Source organism: Gallus gallus, chromosome 2, assembly GCF_016699485.2.
Source record: "Gallus gallus isolate bGalGal1 chromosome 2, bGalGal1.mat.broiler.GRCg7b, whole genome shotgun sequence".
Classification (NCBI taxonomy): Eukaryota; Metazoa; Chordata; class Aves; order Galliformes; family Phasianidae; genus Gallus; species Gallus gallus.
In genome coordinates, this window is record NC_052533.1 from 78857097 (window position 1) to 78878655 (window position 21559).

General features: G+C 41.9%; 4 protein-coding genes across 5 annotated transcripts in view; 1 reads left to right on the forward strand and 3 right to left on the reverse strand.

The window, feature by feature from the left end:
* The window catches only part of MTRR (5-methyltetrahydrofolate-homocysteine methyltransferase reductase), a 27057-nt gene extending 24818 nt beyond the window's left edge, over window positions 1–2239 (reverse strand). Inside the window, exons 1-2 of one of the 2 annotated variants that reach the window (XM_426057.8) lie at window positions 1846–2239; window positions 110–239 (exon numbers count right to left, since the gene is read on the reverse strand). The gene's annotated coding sequence lies outside the window, so the exon portion shown is untranslated. Of the gene's footprint in view, window positions 1–109; window positions 240–1777 lie in introns of both variants that reach the window. The other variant, XM_004935129.5, reaches the window with a different exon arrangement.
* FASTKD3 (FAST kinase domains 3) lies at window positions 2055–9357 on the forward strand. The gene is made up of 7 exons (XM_004935128.5): window positions 2055–2281; window positions 2397–3860; window positions 5077–5162; window positions 5773–5935; window positions 6694–6763; window positions 7738–7852; window positions 9080–9357. Exons 2-7 carry the CDS (start codon window positions 2426–2428, stop codon window positions 9176–9178), a joined length of 1968 nt encoding a protein of 655 aa, XP_004935185.4. The 5' UTR covers window positions 2055–2281; window positions 2397–2425; the 3' UTR covers window positions 9179–9357.
* A 2033-nt stretch (window positions 9358–11390) lies between these two features.
* C5orf49 (chromosome 5 open reading frame 49) lies at window positions 11391–21172 on the reverse strand. Its single transcript, XM_003640781.6, has 3 exons — window positions 20975–21172; window positions 18239–18355; window positions 11391–11691 (listed from the first exon to the last, which is right to left on the reverse strand). Exons 1-3 carry the CDS (start codon window positions 21146–21148, stop codon window positions 11512–11514), a joined length of 471 nt encoding a protein of 156 aa, XP_003640829.1. The 5' UTR covers window positions 21149–21172; the 3' UTR covers window positions 11391–11511.
* The window catches only part of ADCY2 (adenylate cyclase 2), a 221309-nt gene continuing 211193 nt past the window's right edge, over window positions 11444–21559 (reverse strand). The window contains exons 27-28 of the transcript XR_006937251.1: window positions 18239–18355; window positions 11444–11654 (exon numbers count right to left, since the gene is read on the reverse strand). The gene's annotated coding sequence lies outside the window, so the exon portion shown is untranslated. The remainder of the gene's footprint in view (window positions 11655–18238; window positions 18356–21559) is intronic.

A 21559-nucleotide genomic window follows, 5' to 3' on the forward strand; every position in this document is an offset into this window, starting at 1 on the left:
GCCAAACATTTTGTCCCTCTGAGGCATTCTATCTCTGACATCAACCAGAAGTGCTTCACGCACAAATTGTTCAAACGATGCCTATTAAAGGAAAATGAGCCACACCTACCTGCAGACAAGCACAGTTGTAGAACAGAAACACACTCGCGCTGAGGTGAAAGTGTTGCCTACATTGTTCTTGCTTTCCTGCACTATACACTCTTCAAAGACAATATTCCATTTATGTGATATGGGTTCAACTGAAAAAAAAAAAAAAGGAGAAAAAGGATAAGAAAAAAGTAATTCTTGACTATTGAGCTGTCTAGAGAAGTACTCTAACTTGGATGCTATTACAGAATCACAGATTTTTAGGAGTTGGAAGGGGCCTCTACAGATTATCGTGTCCAACCCCTACTAAAGTAGGTTCCGTACTGTAGTCGCACAGGAAAGTGTCCAGACAGGTCTTGAATATCTCCAGAGAAAGAGAGTCCACTCCCAGACAGCCCATCCCAGTGCTCTGTCACTCTCACACCGAGGAATTTCTTCCTTGTGTTGTATGGAACTTCCTGTGCTCCAGTTTTTACCCATTGCCCCTTGTTCTATCTGCACACTACTGAAAAGAATCTGGACCCATCCACTTGTCTCCTGCACTTTGGATATTTATAAACAGTGATGAGATCCCTCTCTCAGCCTTCTCTTCTCCAGGCTGAACAGTCCCAGCTCTCTCAGCCTTACCTCACAAGCGAGATGCTCCATGCCCCTCCTCATCCTTGCAGCCTTCCACTGCACTCTCTCTAGAAGATCCCTGTCTTTATTGAGCTGAGGAGCCCAGAATGGGACACAGTACTCCAGATGCAGCCTCAGCAGGGCAGAGGAGAGGGGGAGGATCACCTCCCTTGACCTGCTGGGCACACTCTTTTTAATGCACCCCAGGATCCCATTGGCCTTCTTGACCACAAGGACATCCACCAGGACACTGATGCCCCTCTCTGCAGAGCTTCACATAGCAGCAGCGTTTTAACAGGTTTTATGTTGGCAGTTACATGCCAAAAACCAATAAAATGTTTAAGCTAGGAAAACAACCCAGGATTTGCTGATTGCAGGGTTGTTAGAGTTAGGGTAGTATGGCTAGGTTGCAGTTGGACTTACTGATCTTTAACGTCTTTTCCAACCTGAGCAATTCCATGATCCTATGACTCAAACTAGGGTTTAACAAGAAACTAAGGATGAAAATCTGCACTATAACTAATTTGATTTAGTACTCAGAAGAGTTAGAATACTCACAGTATTCACAATATCAACAGTGAGTCCATCAGCTCCGTCGCCAACACACTGTAGGTCCAAGCAAGCCATGTATGCATGCCCATGGCATGCTTTCATAGAAGCAGGGGCACCAGCACTGGCAGTTACACAGCTTTGAAGGGATCTCATCACTTTTTATACATATTTAAAGTGCAGGAGTCAAATGGATGGGGCCAGGCTTTTTTCTGTGGTGTACAGCAATAGAACAAGGGGCAACGGGCACAAACTGCAACACAGAAAGTTCCATACGAACATGAGAAAAAACTTCTTTGAAGGTGTCAGAGCCCTGGAAGAGGCTGCACAGAGAGGCTGTGGAGTCTCATTCTCTAGAGATATTCAAAACCCACCTGGGTGCTTTCCTGTTCAACCCTCTGTAGGGAACCTGCTTTGCTAAGGGGCTGATACTAGATGGTCTCCAGAACTCGCTCCCAACCCCCTCTCCCCCCCGATTCTGCCAGCCTATGTCCCACAAGGCTGGGCTGGCTGGCTAACGCACCCGGTTTCACAGCACATCAACCTGAGCGGCCACGGACGGGGTAAAAACAGAAGAAACTTCCCGAGTACCTTTACGCTCTTCCGTGGGCTTTAAACTGGACGGTGACACCGCGACCTCAGAGGCAGGCCAGTCTGTGCATCGGTTTTTTGTTTGCTTTTTTGTTTTTTAACAGCAGTTGGCTCGCTGGGAATCACTTTCTCTCTGTACCCGGCAGCAGAACAGGTCCGTCCCCTTCCTCTCCCTCCGGGCTGAGAAGACAAGCGCGGAGTGAGGACACATCCGCTTTTATTTCACCCCCGGAAGCCGGAGCAGCCGGAACGCGGCAAGCCTCGGCTCCGTGCAGCTTGGCACACCGCAGCCCGGCCCGCCAGCCAGCTTGCTTCGGGGCCCCGGCCCAGGCGGCAGCGGGGAGAGCAGACGCCGGAGCCCGCGGTTCCCGGCGGGGCCGAGCCGGTGAGCGCCGGAAGCTCCCGACGTGCCGCGCTGCCCGTCATGGCGCTGGAGGTGAGGCGTCCTCGGGCCCGCGCCGCTTCTCCGCCGCCCCGAGGCGCCGAGGGAGGACGAGGAGCGATGGCGAGAGGCAAGGGCGGGTTCGTGCGCTCACGCCTTTTTCTTCTAGGTGTCTTCTGAGAACACGCTCGCTCCGACATGGCTTTGATCACCCTGAAAAGCTTCCACTTCTGTTCACCCGGCGCACCAGCGAGCAGGCGTGTTTTGCTGACCCTATGCAAAAGTTTGAGCTCCGCGGGCGAACGGCGAAAGCCCCAAAGCTATAGTCCCACAGCCGTGAGGGTGCTGTGTTCCAAGGACAAATGTCGGGATGTGTTTTGTTGGAAGAACCACGTGCAGCTGCGGATGCAGTCCCTTTCTGTGAATGAAACCGTGCATCTCTGTGGCGATACTGGGAGCAGCGCTCAAGCCCGTGAGCGCTGGATGGATGAACAAGTGTTCTTCAGGACGTTGAAAAGCCTCCATACGTCGCAAGAGATTTTTAAGTTTCTTCGCTGCCTGGAAGTTATGTCTGATATTATGGCATCGGGAGCCCTGCAGAGGATTTCTGAAGTTGAGGTGGATGGCGATGGCCTGAAGAACCCTGAAGATGTGCTAGAGAATGAAGTTTTCAGGGCGTTATGCTTTCAGTTTGAATTTGAATCCTCAAAGCTGTCCAACACCGGGCTGCTGAACGCACTGCAAGCTTTAATAAGGCTACGCATAGATCCCCAGAGTACGCTGATAGCAAGCTTGCTTTCAGAGTGTGAAGAGCGGCTTGCTAACAGGAAGCTGACTGTTGACAGTCTGTGCTCTCTTGGAGAGAGCTTGCTCGAGTTGGAAGTCCCAAGTTGTGCGATGCTGGAACAGATTGTGAGCCACATGCAAGAAAAAGACATTGAGAACTGGAGTCCTAGGGAAATGGCGATGGTTTATAAGATACTGCAGGTGGTGGTCGGGGAAAGGGAACAATACCGGGACCTGCTAAACCGAATGAACAGTGCCACTTTAACCATAGCTTACCAGCTATGTCCAAAGTTCACGAGTGCAATACTGAATTCACTGGTGGCTCTCCATCAGACTCAGGTAGTTCCCTTAATCTTAGCACTATGTAAGCATTCTGTGAAGCATGTTCCTTACTTTACCAGTGATGAGTTGGCAAGTGTACTGGAAGCCTTCCTGTTCTTTGGACACCGTGAACAAATTTTTACAGAGGCACTGGAAAAGCATGTTCCCAAGTCCATCCCTGCTATGCCTCCTGAAACTGTCAGCAAAGTCATGCGGTACTGCTGCCAAAAGAAGATCCTTTCGAAGCCTATCTTGGATGCAGTGGCCGAAGGTTTCATTTCTAATGCTGACAGCTTTACTACTGACCAGATCGCTGAATATATTGTCCCATTCGGGACTTTGAACTACCTTCCTCCAAATGCTTCTTCTTTGTTTAGGAAGCTTGAAGCAATACTACATACTCGTTTGGGTCAGTTTCGGCCTCACGCCTTATTGAATCTGCTGCACTCATGTGTTCTTATTCAGCGTTATCCAGTAAATTTTCTGCCAAAAATATTTAGTCCCTATTTTCTGCAAGAGCTTCAAGGTAAGGAGCAGTGTTTCTCCACCAGCACTCACCATTTCTCACTACTTTATGCTACGTCTAATCCTGTCAAATCAACAAGGACCTGATAAGAGTGGAGAAAAGTGATCAGGAGGCTTCCTTGTCACGCTTGCGGTTGCCTTTCAAGTTGCATCATTTGGTAGAATTTGAAAATTGAGCTGCAGTCTTAAACAGAGATTTATAATTCCACAAAAATTCTACTTCAGTTAATCCTGCCTTTCCAAAAAATACCACACCTCTGATTTTCTCTGTAATTGTCCTTCATCTTACACACGTTTTTTTAGATGCTTCTGCCAGGCTGCATTGTGTTCAGTTTTTCAGGGGAGGTTAAAATAGAACCAGGACTTCAGCTGTCTATTTTCCTGTTCTGCCCTTTCAGGATACAGATTATTGTATTTTTGCTTTCAATTTGGTTTTATTTTTCTTCCATACTGTATTACAGTCATCTTCTGAAAACTGAAAACGATACGTGGATAATGCTTATAAAAGATAATTTACAGTGCATAATTTGTGACTTAATTAAATAAAAATAAGCCTGTAAAACATACTAGTGTTATAATATACCAGCCTATCTCTAACTGCTGGCTTTTATTTTAAAATATCTAGATAAAAATGTGAATTGTGTTCTAGGGCTCACATGTTTTATTGATTCATAAAGATTGGTGCTTTGCCTTGCTTTATAAATTACTTTAACCTATAATCTGATGTGGTTACGTGATGCTTCTTCCCACTGTCATCATATCTGCCAACTACACTTCTCTGGTGGTTCTGTTCTGTGCCCCTCTTTGTTCCATGCTCTGAGCTCCTTTCCTATAGTGAGCACTATAGTTTCATCCTCAGAGGGTTCCAGGAGAAGAAGGAGGCACATAATTGTCCAAGACTTCAACTGAAGTTTATGCCTTCCTGTAGAACATCTTGCATTTCTCAGATCCTCCTTTTCTTTTTTTTTTTCATGAGAGATTCTGACAGTCCCAAAATCTTGCTGATTCTATATTTCTTATGTTGATATTTCTGTAAATCAGTTTCTTATTTTTCTAAATACATCATTTTATAGCGGATCTTTCTGTTCATTCATATAAGGATGAATATAGCTTCTCTGCATGTTTAATTGAATCATTTTTCCTTACTTCTGCATGACAGCATGTGTGAAGATATCCTGCTGAAAGTAAACCTGTAAACTTGAATATTGTTGTTTCAGCTCAGCCACCTGGTTTGGACAGAGTTGTTGCCTCCCAGCTAACACAGCTTTTTCTAACCGTTACCCTGGAGTGCCCATTTTATGAGGTATGGTAGATACAAAACTGGAACTGACACTAAAACCAGGTGATGAGGTCATTAGGTATGAGCATATTAATAGAAGCTGAGGGCTGTCTTTGCTGTAAAAACATTGGAATTGAATAAAACAGCCTGTATTTCTTGGTGTAAATATGAAGTGTTTCTACCTGTATGAATGACTGATCCATGTGTCTATTTGACAGAACTGATTATAAGCTATAAGTTCAAGTGCATTTTGTGTATTTCTGAGTGCTTTTCCAACAACTATTCCTTTTTTTTTAATATTTGGTTTTTAAAGCCCTGGAACACATAAAAGATCAGCCATTTTGATGTTGGCCTGATGAAGAGGAATGAAAACAGTTGTGCATTTCTCATGAGCAATAAATTCAGCATGATAGCACAGAAGCTTGCTGAGGATGTTTTGATGTTTGGGGGTGGGGGTGGTTGGTTGGTTGGTTTTATTTTCCAGCAGGTCATACCTCAGACTGAGGCTCTCATTAGACATAGCTTTGAGATGTACCGAATATATTTTGTTACATTATTGCAGAATTATTTTGTAATTGCAAAAAGGTTATATTCCTTTTTCTTTTCTCTGCTTGGGTTTTCTGTCATTGTATAGGGTCCCAAACTCCTTCCAAAGTATCAAGTAAATGCCTTTCTCACAACTCACTGTTTTCTGGATGTTCACCTCTTCAGAAAGGTGAAGAGTGGACTACTGTATTTACTGAAAAAAAGAATGTATTTTTCATCAGAGGTATCAACACCATATTTCTATACAGTTGGTAAGTAGCATTAGTTCTTTAGATTAATTAAATGTGTACTTAAGCTATCAAAAATCCCATTTATTTTCTAGAAATAAAAAAGATTTTATTCCCTTTGTTTGCATCCTTAACTGTGCAAATATGGGAAATGTAAACTGGAATACAAAGAAAGCTCTGTGGAAGGTTTGAAATGGGAACTTCAACTTTGCACTTACGGTACGTGCAGCAAATACCGTAGTTGTACCATAATGAAGCTACAGGCCTTGGACTGACTTCTACAATTGGTTATGAATCTGGACACAAACAAGTTATTTTTCTTGAGTTTTACCTGCCCCTTTTATAGATAAATATGTAAGTGAATGGGACACTTTCCTGTGCAATCCACTCTAGGAAACCCCTGCTAGCAGGTGGTTTGACTAGATGACCTCCAGATTTCTCTGCCAATCCCTACAATTCTGAGATGCTCTAATTTTCAAAGTGATTTTTAACAAGGAGAGAAAATAACTGCAATGTTTACACACCTAGATTGCACTGAAAATAGCTGCTAACTCAGTTGTTCTTTATTTTTACTGTCAGCTTCCCTTTTCCTTGTAAACAATTGTTTTCATTTAAAGCAAAATGACATGGTGCCATTGTGGCAGTTGCCTAATCTCTCTGCTTTGGTGGTGAGTAATGAAAGGGAGAGGTGGAAGGTTGGCAGCTCAGAGCATGAAAATCACAGTAAGATGTTTGTTACAGGAAATGGGTTTTAATATCTCTCATCATTTCATCCGTCCTAGATATTGAGATTAAGTTAGATGAAGAAGGCTTTATGTTGCCCGCTACTCAATGTGAAGAAGTACACACACGGTAAGAGAATAAAAGATGCCATGGGTAAAATGCTAAAGAGTATCCAGGGTAAAACCCTGGCAAAAATAAAGTTAATTGGAATTTTGCATTGACCTCAACAACGTTGAAGTTTCACATTGCAACCAATGGCAAAAAAAGACAAAGCAGGTAAAATGAGAGATCTGTACTTTTTCCTCATTGTCTTGCCTCCTGACTATAAGGTGTTAGATAATAAGTCTCTCTACCCAGTGACAATTAGGATTGGTCTGACTTACGTTAATCTATTTTGATTATGTTAAATTATTTTGCAAATTAAAACCAAATTAATTGGGAGTGTCTGCAAGGATTTAGCGCAGTTTATACCAGTTTTAGTTCACAAATACACTTCTTTAATAGATCCTCTGAAATAAGAATATTTGCCACAGATGCCATTTGCATTGAAAAATGCATACATATTTAAAAAAACAAGCTAAACGTGGATTCTTTTGAGATCCCTTAGATACAAAGGTAGGCATCCTGCCTGTGCTGTGGTTGCAATTGCAACCAAGTAGAAAAAACATGGTTGCAGTCCATGATGCTTGCCAACCACGTATACAGGTTTAATTTGAATCACTAATGTGTTGAATAAATTCAGCTGCTAGATATTTCCAAGGTGTGACAAGTATTTTGCTTGTTTTTCCTGCTAGAAGCATTCAAAACAGCCTACCAATAGTAGTGTTAAAACTACCAAATTCTTATCATTAACTTGTGTGGCAGTTTTTGTTTAGAGCATATAAATTCACTTTCCAGATAAGTAAGTTTCACTAAACTTCAGTCTTTTCCCCCTCCTTCCCTTTGAGAAATTTATATTGTCCTGAAGTGGGTAACTCCCAGCCTACATTTAATTCTGGGAGGTATTTGGGAATAAGAGGAGGTACTGTCTGATTCTTGTTAGGAATTGCAGCAGTTCTAGTGACTAAGTGGACTAACTTTTTTTTTTCTGTTCTTGATTTTAGAATTGCTCTCTGTGTTGATGGTCAAAATAGGTTTTGTGTTAATAGCCACAATCTGCTGGGAGAAGAAGCTATTAAACAGAGGCATCTTCAGTTACTTGGTTATAAAGTTGTGCAGGTAAAGTCCCTTGGCGGTGTTTACTCTGGCTAACAAAACAAGTGAAAAATGATTCTTTTATAAGGTTTAAAACTGTAGTTGCAATCACTTCCTAAGGTAGGTATAATATTGCCCTTTCCACATTATGTTCTCTTTGTCTAGCTTTTGTCTTTTTCATTACATAAATTCATTTTTTTTCTTGGATAACTAAGTGCTTTCTGCCTATACAAGTAGTGACTGCTTGAAACAGTACTTCTCTACAGTGATGACAGTTCAAATTTTGACTTAACTGAAAAGGTTCTGTAGGATCATGGAATCACAGCAGTGTTTGGATTGGAAGGGAACCTGCCATGGGCAGGAACACCTGCTAGAACAGGTTGCCCAAAGCCCCATCCAGCCTGACCTCAAACACTTCCAACACAACTCTGGGCAACCTCTTCCAGCGCCTCACCACCCTCCGTGTGAAGAGCTTCTTCCATAGATCTAAGCTAAACCTACCCTATTTTAGCTTAAAACTGTTACTCCTTGTCCTATCACTGAAAAGAGTCTGTCTCAAGCTTTCTTGTAGGCCCCTTTTAGTAATGAGAAGGTTGCTGTAAGGTCTCCTTGGAGAACTTCTTTTCTCTTGACTGAATAGCCCTAATTCTCTCAGCCTTGTTCTTGTAGGAGAAGTGCTCCAGCCCTCTGACATCTTCCTGGCTCTCTTCTGGATGCACTAAAGATCCAGAGGATTCTGGGTCAGGAGTTTTCAGTTTAAAATCTGAATTTGGAGTTTAGAAACAAGATATAAAAAAAGAAAAAAGGAACTGCTTTTTTCTAAATAGCATTTATAAATATAATGTTATTTATATATAACATATATATAACATATATGTTATAACTTATAAATAACATTTTTCCAAAGCAGAATGTATCCTTCATTTTTCCTGTTGAAATAAATAGGGATATATTTACCTATAAACATATTCTGGACTTTTAGGTTTTGATACGCTTTTTTCCCTTTATGAACACTCAGCACATAAGCCTAACTACTCTGTAGTTAACTTAGTTTAAACTGTAATAAACATCATTCTTTACTTTGCAGTAACCTCTATTCAGGTGATTTCCCTCAAGACTCAAAGGTCAATAATAAATTCAGGAGTAAATGTCAAAACTCTGATGTGTAATTGCATGTCTGTCTAATGAACATTAAACTTATTGTTGTTTATTAAAACATATTTCCAGCAGTCATTTTGGTTTCATTTCCAGGTTCCCTTTTTTGAGGTAGAAAGTATAAAATCTTGCAGAAAAATGGCAGAATATCTACACAGAAAAATATTTCCTCACACATATGGACATGGCTGCTGACAATGGAGAATACCACTGCATCACAGCTTGACCTCCTGTACCATAAAGAAGTGTACATATTGTGCATGGGAGAACAACTCTAATAACTCCATGTAAGATGATTTCAGCTTCTGAATGTGTGATTTTCCAATATTTGGAACAATTAATATGTAAAGAGTAATAAAAAGCAACATATTTTTTAAACTTTTATGTAAATATTACATAATATTAATAGATAAAAGTGCCGGACAGTCACTACTGCATTTTCCTTCTATTTTCATTGGTTGTAACTCACAACTGTTGATGGACAGATAAAGGTATTTAAGGTTACTAGCTGCTGCTGAATGTACAAAATGTGCCGTGTTACGTACCAACCAATCAGGTTTTTTTCTAGACAGTATAAAAAGAAATTATGTAATTTATTCCCAGCTTTTTGTGTGATGTGTCCAAGTGTTTTATAAAACTAACATTTGCAGTAGGAGCACGAGCATCACTAGCCTATTGCACAGGCTTAGGAGCTGTAGAGTGCTGATCACAAAATAGCACTGCTTTAGAGAAACTTTTTACAAAGGTATTCTTTTGACACTGAGCATTAAAAGAAATCAGTTACGCAACTGAATGAGAAGAGAGTCATAGGAGTAAAAACGTGAAAAACATTCAAAAGTGAGGGTGAGATGATAGAAGTAGGCAACGTAAGCAAAGAAATAAGTAAACTAATGCTGGTATCTTGATAACTCACACTCCTTTCCGTATGATGGAAGTCATCTGGAGATGCACATTTCTCACATTGGCCAGAAGGTGGTAGTGTTCTCAAACATACATCTTAGTTATTTGAACACAGATGGTTTGTAAATATAGTGAGACTATTTAAATGAAGTAATTGGTACTGCCTGTACCAAACTAAAAATAATGTGTATAGAATATGGTCATATTTTGTCTCACTTGTGATTCTTCACTTGTGATACCCTTGATAAAGCATTCTGGTGTTGTTAGAAAACATTCCTTTCTCACTTCATTCATACCGTGTGTGATTCCTTTTCATTTAATGCTGCTAGATTTCTTTAATGAAGTATTCATTGTTGAAAAGGAATGTAGCAGTTTCTGCCCTCTTGTCCATAGCCATTACTCATGGAAAGAGGGGACATTACAAGCCGTAAATACTGCAAGTGCCAAACACCTCTAAGAATGGACTCAGCTCCTCACATCATACCAAATGCTCTATCGATTGCCTCGTTCACTGCATATCCAGGCCCTAGAGGAAGTAGTTATTTGTGTTTTTCTTTCCTAGCAGACTCATTTCCTATTTAAGTATATGACAGAAGTGCAGTGTCAGTCAATGCTGTGGACTTCCAATCCTTCTTAAACAGGTGTGATCGGTCTGGCTAAATGTTCGATATTGAACAGTATCAGTATTGCTTCAACTTTAACCAACAACAGGATCAATGGCACTGCAGAACCACAAGGATGGACACCCTGCAGAAGATGTTTCTTTTCCTGAAAATATCTTAAAACTCCACTCCTACATTCAATGAGAATAGAAGGAAGCAGGTGTTTCAGTGGCTTTAGACATTTACCTCCAGAGATACTTTTTAAGTGACATATATTGTTGGGTTGTTTTTGTTTTTTTTAATTCTTTCTACCAAACAATCAGTTACTGCTCTCTTAGTAGTAGAGAATTGGGTAAGGAACCAAAAGTGATTTTTCTTGTGATGGATCAATCCCTGTGACAACATTTTTTTAACTGATGTCAGCAAAATGGATGCCTAAAATTATCTAAGGCCAAATTTTAGTGTCTTTTTACATGCTAAGCACTGAGAAGTTCCCTTTAACTTGACTTCCATTTGAACTCCAATGAAATTCCTCAGTACTTCTAGAAATCAGATCTTTATTTACTTGCTCATCCAGTTGGGAAAATCTGGGTTGAATTACTGATTGAATTACTGTTCTGCAGAAAAAAGAAAAAAAAGATGCTTTCTGATTTTGTAGGGATTAAGAACTATAAGTATGAAGAAATCAGCAACCACTGATACCACAAGGAGCAAATTTCATGTTAAGTCAGTGAACAGTTATGTAGAGTTACTGCCTGAAATAGCACAGATGGCTGTTGACCCAACAGATTTAATTTCCAGTGTTGCTTCCTGAAATGTTCAGCTTTTGTGGATGTTCTACATGAGACTTCTAGGAGACTCAAAGGAGAAAACATACATTTGAATCAACATGAGGAAAAGTGCAGTTATTTCATATAAATCATTTTCATTAATGAAAATGCAAAGGAAAAGGCAGAAGCACTATTTTGCATTTTGACATGTTTCTGTGCACACAAATACTGCTGGCAATGTCAGCTGTAAGAGATTTTAGCACGGATCCAGTCTTGGAGAAGGTTTTTCCAATAGGCAGGTGATGCCATTTTTCCTGTAGAATTCTGCCTGCACACAATTAATCCTTGCATGACTTCGGATCTGCTGCTCTGTGTGCTTGTCTGTGCGTCTCCCATACTCTGAAGATGACAAAACAGCGACAGGTCTTGCCATTTCCTGTGAAAATGTAACATTCTCCTTATGAGAATATCACAGAGTGAATACTTGGCAGTTAACTACTGCTAAATGTACTGTGCCTGGGGGCAAAAGAACAGATGGAACCGAACAGCATCTGCTATACAAAGGTATATTTATGTAGCAGTGATCTGCACTCTCACTGTTCCATTCCTAACCTAGTTTTTTTTATGTATATTAATAGTATCGCTGGATGATGAGAAGACATGGAATTGTGCCCCACCACCACCTAACCTACATATACACACACACACACACACCCATCCACGCACCCACACCCCTACACACACCCCGACACACAGAAAACATACACGCCCTCACACCCTGTGCGATTACCAGCAAAGCAAACACCACATTACTGGAAAGTAGCACAGATTTCATTTTTTCTTTTCTTCTCTCGTGCACTGACATGCACAGATAGGAAAACTAAAGATTTGTGTACCCTATTCCAGGAGCGCATGTTTGCACAGTTCAGTGAAGCCACTACACACACACACACACACACACACAAAGCATGAATAAAAACTGCACAACCACTCCTGGCCCATGCAACCTTTCCCCGGGGGACATAAAGCGTATGCTACTGGATTTCTGCTCAATGAAAGGTTTTACTAAAATGGTTTGTAGCTCTAAGATTACAGAAATAACTGCTCTGCAACGATAAGAAGTGCCATTGGTAAAAGATAATCCATCCAAGACAAGATTATTCTAAGCCTGTCCTTAATAAACTGAATTTTAAGTGACCATACAATTACTATCTGCAATCTGCAGTTCCTTCCTGTGCTGCAGCAACAGGGATCTCTGGAGTCAAAAGGAAAGGCAGGCAGGATTTGTTTGTTTTGCTTTCCCTAGCCAAAGGTCTCAGATTTATCAGACTGCTTGTATGTTTGCACACTGGCTAACACAATAAGCCTTGGTCCCCAACGTATTTGCCTGGTACTACAACATAAATAACATCTACAAGGAGAGCCAAAAATGCAGACCCCACACCACAGTTGAGGTGCAAATAAATGAGCTCTTTGCTACAACACAAGTCTGAGTCATATTAAAATTTATGATAGAACCTCTGAAGCACATGAACCACCACATTTCCTGTGAGAATGCAAGATGAAGCAGAGGTCCAAATAGCCTCATAGCAGGGCAGTCAGGTGGAACATATCCTGAAAGATGGACAAATCTAAACATGAGATTGTTGGAAAGATGCTGGAAGTTTTTGTTTTTTGTTTTGTTTTGTTTTTCCTTCAAATGAAATAGAAAAAGAACAAGCAACCATTCTTCCTTCAACTCTCCTGCCAGCTCACCTACTTATCTCGCACCCGCCCCATTAAATGCCATTCAAGTTCACCAACTTTGAACCCCACCAGGACAAAAATCAACAATCGAGAAGAATGGCAGGAAAAGAAACCCCTAAGTACTTCTCCAGGGCTGCTCTCAATCCACTCATCACCTACTCCATGAGAGTCCAACCTTTTGGCTTGCCTGGGCTGCACTGACTGAAGAGGAACTGCCTTGGGCTGATCTAAAAGTAATGCCCCCCAATTATTTCCACGGAAACTACAACCAATACAAAGAGCACAATAACTTCATTTAATAGAGCAAGCTCTCAGCTACAAAACACTTCTTCAGCACAGACACCAACATTAGCTATGTCTTTTCACTAGAAATGAACAAACGCCTGCATGCTGTACTCATCATAATCTGCACCAGCAGAGGTGACCCACTGTCACCACTGCCGAAACACTGTGCTCACATCTACTCTTTGGTCTCCATAAACATTGAGCAAGATCGATGAATGTCAGTGGATGCCACTATTTCCACATGGAGGAATTCGACGACACACCTCTGCTTCATCCATACTACCATGTCAGATGCCATTTGTCAGACTGCCCCTCTGCTGCCACCTGTCACATGGCAACAAACTGTAACAGGATATTGATGGGAAGGTTCAATCTCTACTGCCATATCACCAATATCCACTTCTGACATCGTGGGCCAACATAATGAAAAAAGAGGCATTACTTTCAGAGCAGCCCTTAGAAAATATATAATAAAGTTGATGCATGTAAGTGACAAAACTTATCTTAATGTTCTTCAGTTTAAAAAAAAAAAAGAGTAACAAAACCAAAAAACTAGTGAGAGATGTAACTGTTTTTCTGAAACTAATGGCAGTGGTTGCCATTCTCTGTGAACTCTTGAAGCATTCTTCAGAGACTGTTGATGAAATTTTACTCTTCTTGTGTTTCATCCTTGAAAACAGTTGTTTTAAAATGCATGTGCTGCCAAAAGCGGTGACATGAATAAGGTATGGTTGTGCGGTGTGGGATACTTCTCTTTGGCAATAGAGGGCTTAAAAAGTCTGGTCAAGAGACATGATCAAATTTTGGATTGCAGCTCTATACATTCCATCTGCAAATTCACAAGTAATATATTTGTGTTGACTGAAAATGAAGTCACAAATAAATAAAAAAAATTGAAGATCTTTTTTCAGCAATCTTGAAATCTCTCATCATATTCCTTTATAAAGACGGAGAGCAAGGCTGCATATTTATAGAATCACAGAATCACCAAGGTTAAAAAAGGCCTCCAAGATCATCCAGTCCAACTGCCTGCTTATCACGAATATTTCCCACTAAACCATATCCCTCAGTACAACATCTAAACATTTCTTGAATACCTCCAAGGTTGGTGGTGACTCTACCACCTCCCTGGGCAGTCCATTCCAGTGCCTGACCACTCTTTCAGAGAAGTATTTCCTAATGTCCAATCTGAATCTCCCTTGGCACAACTTGAGGCCATTCCCTCTAGCCTTATCTCTAGTTACAAGAGAGAAGAGGCCTACCACCACCTCACCACAATCTCCCTTCAGGTAGCTGTAGAGAGACCCCTCACCAGCTTCACTGACCTTCTCTGAACATGCTTCAGGGCTTCAATGTCTTTCTTGTAGTGGGGAGCCCAAAACCGAACACAGTATCCAAAACGTGGCCTGTTCTCAGTGTGGAGAACAGATGGACAATCACTTCCCTGCTCCTGCTGGCAACGCTAGTTCTGATACAAGCCAGGATGTCGTCGGCCTTCTTGGCCACCTGGGCACACTGCTGGCTCATGTTCAGCTGAGTATCAACCAATACACCCAGGTCTGTTTCCTCTACAGAGTCTTCCAACCACTCTGCCCCAAACCTGTAGCATTGTCTGGGGTTATTGTGGCCAAAGTGCAGGACCTGGCACTTTGTCTTGTTGAACCTCATCCCATTGGCCTCAGCCCAGCTATCCAGCCTATCCAGATCCCTCTGTAGGGCCTTCCTACCCCCAGACAAATAAACATTTCCTGCCAACTTGGTATAATCTGCAAACTTACTGAGGGGCACTCAATGCACTCATCCAGGTCATCAGTAAAGGTACTGAACAGGACAGGCCCCACTACCAACCCCAGGGGAACACCATTCATGGCCAGTCGCCAGCTGGATTTAACTTCATTCACCACCACTCTCTGGGCCAGGCCATCTAGCCAGTGGTTTACCCAGCAAAGGACCCAGCTGTTCACAGGACTCTGTTTAGCCAGTGTATCAAAATCCATAAACTTATTTGCCGTAACTTGAGTTCGTACTGTGCTGCACCCTGTGCCCTGGCTTTCAGCCTAGATAGAAATAACAGCTCACTAATGTCCAATTGATGCTGAGAGATGGTTGCACATCCAGGGCCAGGCCAGGCCACTCAACAGGGCAGGGTCACCACCATGATGACGCAGGGCAGGGGGCAGCCGCACTGAAAGTTGTGCCAGGCCTGCGTATTGGTCATGGTCATTGGCCTACTCCGTATCTCTGCTTGGGATTGCCCCAACCCAGGTGCAGGACCTTGCACTTGGCCTTGTTGAACTTCACAAGGTTTGCATAGGCTTACTTCTCAAGCCTGTCCAGGTCCCTCTGGATAGCATTTCTTCCCTCCAGCGTCATCAGAAAATCTGCTGACAATGCACTCAGTTGTATTCCCCATGTAACCAATAAAGATGTTAAATAGTGTCAATCCCAATACTGACTCTAAGGAACATCACTTGTTACTGGTTACTTGTTACCTGACATCATGATGTTCACAACTCTTGGCAGCCATCCAGCCAATTCCTTATCCACCAAGTGGTCTGTCTGTCAAAACTAGATCTCTCCAATTTTAGAATCAATCTCTCCAATTTTAGAATCAAGGATGTTGTGCAAGCTGGTATCAAATGCTTTGTACAAGTCCGCATAGATGACATCAGTTGCTTTACCCTTATCCACCAGTGTTGCAACCCTGTTGCAGAAGGCCACCAAACTTGGCAGGCATGATTTGCCCTTAGTAAAGCCATGATGGCTGTCATCAATCAGCTTCGTGTTTTCCAAGTACCTTAGTATAATTTCCAAGAGGATTTGCTCCATGATCATACCAGATACAGAGATGAGATAGTCTCTGTAACATCAAAATAGTCTTCGCTAGCCAAAAAATATTTCACTTGCCAATGACAAGTAGCAGTATGTGACTGTAGGTAGTTCATTTTTCCTTTAAATAAGTAAGATTCAATTTTCAGCATTCTTGGTAGCACAGCACTGACTATGCAGCAGTATTCCATGATTTTTAAGGTTCTGCATTCAGCAGATATCAAATTTTCCACAGTTGGCTGGAAAGTATCCCATTATATGCCTTCACAGCATGTAATTCTATCACTGTTAACACTTGAAATCAGCAATAGCAACCATGTGCAAACACTCTCACTCTAGTCACTGCATTATGTGCAGCTAAACTGAGCTATCTATGATTGTACTGTTGGATTCCCAGGGTGTGCCCACGCATTGCAGGAAAGGAAAGACTTGCTCGTAGTGATTTGGGTTTTTTCCACTTCAAAGAAAGAAGTGTACTGTAAAAAGTTCTACCTGTCTCCTTTCAGTGTTGTATTAGAAAGATGTCAATTTTGGCTTTTTTATTTATAATGTTTCATAAAACAGTTGGTATTATACAAGGTCTGTGAGAGCCATTGAGGTAACTAAGGAGCAGGAACTGAGTACGTGACCTGCATTTAGTTATGGGTAAGTCCAGTGCTGGGTGTTATCCCATGCATGAGGATCATATTGCATCATTTAACAGCTGTGGCTTTGATGCGCCTCCATACTAATTAAAGGACTGGATTAAGGGACACCTGTTTAGAACAGTTCCCAGGCAATCACTTGTGTGCACTGCCCAGCAGGAATACTATATATTCTGGCCTACAAGCACTTGCTTTAGCAAGTAAACTTTTAAAGAAAGTGACTTCTCCTGGTACTGAAGGGAAGCAAAATCTGAGTAAGAAAGAAACCTTAATGCTGCATTAATAAAAGTGTTTCTACACAAATACCTCACTTGGATATTGGGTTTGATACTGGCTAGGAGGTGGAGGGATTGGCTCATTTTTCATTAGATTGGTCATTTACATGGCTTTTGGCCTCATGCAGATTTGCAGGTGAGTTACTAGGCAGGAGCAGATAATGTTAAGGAGCACTTTCATGATTCCTTTGAGTGTACCTAATACTCCCTGCACTGTCTGATAGAACTGAAGGGGATTATGACTGTGCAGTGAATTGTCTGGCATGTATAGCTGCTAGTTAAGAGGAATTAGAAGCAGTGACCTTTGTCCCAAAAATCTCAACAGTTTTACTCCACAGCAATTATAGTAATTTCAAATTTTTCTCTCTCTTCCTTCTTCTATCTCTAAATCCAACAGAGGAGACAATTCTTAGCCTATCGTCATCTTTCCATCTTAATAATCCACTGCAGTTTCAAGGCCATCAATACACAGAGGTTGTGCTTCATCTTTTTTTCCCACATCCTCTGCCTCTGTGTGTGTGCATATGTACGTACCATTCATATGCTGCAAGGAGAAAGTATATTTTATATCTAATTATATATATTATAGTATTCCTACTTTCAACGCAGCTGTTCAAAAATACGGTAGCATACTTCCTTACTTATCAGGCTACACACTAAACCCAAATTCTTTTGTCCTTGAACGCTTTTGCTTCAGCTAGCCTTTTCCAGGCATGTCTGTGGTTGTCTAATTGACCTCTCCTTTGCATGAACTTCCTATGAATTCCCTTCCTGCAGGGCAACCTGGTGTAAATTTGATCAACAAGCACACCAGTTTTAGAGACTTGGGATGTCTCAGTAAACATGGATTCACACAGTAAGGTGCAGGGAATGAGGGTATCACAGGACTGAGGTTGAGGTGGAGCCCTCTCAGGTAGAAGAGTTTTCAGCATCGTAAAAGTAGCTGCAGGACAACCAGAACTGCAAACTCAGGAGAGACTGATCAGAAGTAATCCTGAAACTCTATAACAGAGGAAGATAGGATAGATAAGGTTTAGGTAAGGTTAAGGTTTAGATAAGGATAGATTAGATAAGGTTTGTGATCTGGAAATCTACAGGACACATAGAACAAGAGCTAGCTCAGGTGTCTTCACTTATCTCCAGCCATGTCAAAATGTATAAAGTACCTTTAACTTAAATAATTTTGAAATTATCAAAGGATTACCTCATCATTCACGTTAAGACCACGACTCCTTGCATGCTCTCTGTCACATCGGTGAAGTTTTTCGTTGTAACCCTCTGGTCTTTTAAAAATGGAATCGTAAGTGGAAACCCCTCCTGTCTTTAGAGAAGGAGAAAACATAGCTAAATAATAGTCCTGTTTAAATTCATAGGATACAGAATACCTACAGAGGATTCAATAATAAAGCAGTGGACACATAACATTAGAGTATGACAACTGTAATACATCTGAGATACCATTAGCAAGCTTGGGTCATTCTTCTGAAATAATGTGCAATAAAAATACTGAATGATATATGATTTTTTATTTTTAATCTATTCGTCTTTGAAATTTCCCTCGTGGCAAATTACCTCAATTTTTCCCTGCAATCTGTTGAAACTTTTGGATAGAAAATTCATTTGGAATGAAAAATGTGAAGGTGCCCCACAGTGGAACAACCATTTAATTTCTAATTAAAGCAGAACTGAGAAGAGTTCAGAAACCTGCCACAGTGGTAATCCTGTGATCTGTCATACATGAAAATAAAGCAAACCACAACTCAGAACATTGTTGTATTTATGATATCTGTTGACAGAGTTACAGCTGAATAACATGAAAGATCTGATCTATTAAAAAAAGCATTAGTGAAATCCAATTAAAAAAAAAGTTATTGGCAGAGGAATTTCAAATTAAAAAAAAAAAACATTCTCAAGGAAAGAAGGACAAAATCCCCTGCTATAATATGCTATCAGTTGTTTATGCTCTTCATTAAAAAGTCTGTATTTTGGTAAACAAGTCAATGGATTACTGGTTTTATGCATGACTTCCTACAAACTCAAAAAATTGTGCATTTTTTTCTTTTTTTTCTTTTTTACCTCTAATTTTACTGTGTGCTTAATTTAGCCTTTGGAGAATTCATGTCCTTTGAATCTCACCATTACTGTCCTCCAAAAACATTCAAGTCAGGGCAGGTCAAGAAGGCTGTAATGGTTCCCTCAGAAGGAGATCTCCGGTAAGAATGCTAGCAATGCCTCACCGTAATCACAGGCTTTTTTTGGATGTGTAGCTCTACTACTTGGTTCTGCCAAGAGGAGAGGTTGTTTTGATTTTCAACCTTTACACCCTTTCATTCCTCAGAAATCATCAAGCCTCACAAAATGTCAGGCATGTTCAAGAGCATCTTGCATCTGATTTGCTACCTCCATTATTTCCATGCTTCCTTGATTGTCCTCTCCTCTCCACAATATCAGTTTTGTTTAGAATTTTAGTAGGCATCTAATTTGTGCTCACTACTGGGAATGTTACTTGCTCCTTTGTTTTTCTTCATGTGGCATTATTTGTCTATTGCTTGTTACCTGTGTCAGAGCAGATCATTTTTTCTGAAACTTGCAGGTTCAACCTGTTAAGAATTAGTGCTTGTCCCAGGTGATCTGTTTAAGTTCTTCTGTACAGAGACAGAAGATTTCTGTGCTCAAAATCCTGATAACTCTTTGCTGTTATTTCTCTGTTATTAAATGCAGACTTACTAGACCAAAGTAATGGGGCATTCTCTGTGTACTGCTTCTGAGGCTAAGCACTTTGCAAATATACATTAATATTCCAACCACACAAAAAATAAATAAAAGCTTTCTCCATGTCACAGAAGGGGAAACAGGACATAAACTGGGTATAATAACTTATGCAAAGTAGTACAGGGAGTAGCTGCCAGCCAAAGGATTAAAAGGTGGAAATTTCTGGCTTTGGGACACATTCTAAAGCATCTTTCTCTATTTCTCTCTGCTTCAGCGTCTGACATACAGGTTTTTTTCATTTTTTTAAGTATTTTTTTTCTTTACAAACCATGCCAATGGGAGTGTGAAAGCAAATTTTGTGTTGTAAACAAAATTGCCAACATATGGTTGCTAATTCCATGCAGCTTGGTTAGCCATTCTCCCTGCCAGCTCCATCAACCCCAAGTACACCAGCCAAGCCCTCTGACCTTCCCCAGCCCTACTCCTGTTGTGCTCTGCCTACCACATTCTGCTACGCGCACCACCACCTGTGCTTCTTAACATTTGGCCCTGAGCATGTTCCCAAAGTGATGCTGAAATCCACAGGATTGAATCTCAAATAGCAAATCCTGTCTTTCAACAGTGCCACAAAAACAGAGCCGGCAAAAAAAAGTGTCACAAAATCATAAAATCATTAGGGTTGGAAAATATCTCTAAGATCATCCAGAACCACCATCAGCTCATCCCCACCATGCCCACTAACCATGTCCTTCAGTGCCACATCCACGTGGCTCCTGAACACCCCCAGAGACCGTAACCCCACCACCTCCCTCGGGCAGTCGGTGCTACTGGCTTACTGCTCTTTCCGAGAAGAAATTACTCCTAATATCCAACCTGAACCTCCTCTGGAACAACTTGAGGCCATTCCCTCTTGTTCTATCGCTGTTACCTGGGAGAAGAGGCCAACAAACTCCTTTCAGGGAGTTGCAGAGAGGATGAGGTCTCTCCTGAGCCTCCTCCAGACAGAAGAATTGGGCTTGTGTCCTTTATCACCGTGCAGCCACTGGGCAATCATTTATCTCCCTTCTGTCACCATCCAGTGACGCTTTCCCTCACTATCATTTCCCCCCCTCAGCCTGTAATTCACACCCTGGAAACGCTTCCCGGCCGCCGAACTTCCTTCCCACCCCCAAAGCGCTTTGCTCTCGGCCCAGGAGCCCGCCTCTTGCCCTATCCAGCCGCCCCGCACCTGGGCCACCCGATGAAAGTAGCTGAGCTCCGCGGGGCCTTCGCGCCGGGGTGGGATGTAGCTGAAGGCGGACAGAGAGGAGACGGGAGGTGGACGTCTTCTCCCCAGCCCGCTGCCGCCATCCTCCACGTCCCCTCCTTGCTCCCCTGCGCCCGCTGTGGCGGGGGACGCCATGTTGCCGTTACCCGGTAACGCTCTGCCGTCTCAGGACGCCGCGGAACGGGTCGGCAAGGGGGGAAGCGCCAGGCCTAGCACCCTCGGGGGTGGGGCGGTTTGACAAGGCAAAACCCTCAGGCCGGGGAAGACCTGGTCACGTATTAAACCTGGGGATGCACATTCGCGAGCATGATGCGTGAGGTTTCAGCGCGGCTTTAAGCAGCAGCCTCAGAGCCGCCTCACCGGGCAGCGTGCCCTGTGCCGAGTCCAGCGTGACCTCTGGCATCTTCCTCCTTACAGCGCCTGACTCATCCCAGTCTCTGGAGGCTGGGGAAGAAAATGAGAACAAAACTGGACCAAAAGAGATCATTTATTTATTTATTTTCTCCAGGTGTTCTTGCACTTAGCCGGAAATTCCCTTCCATGGGG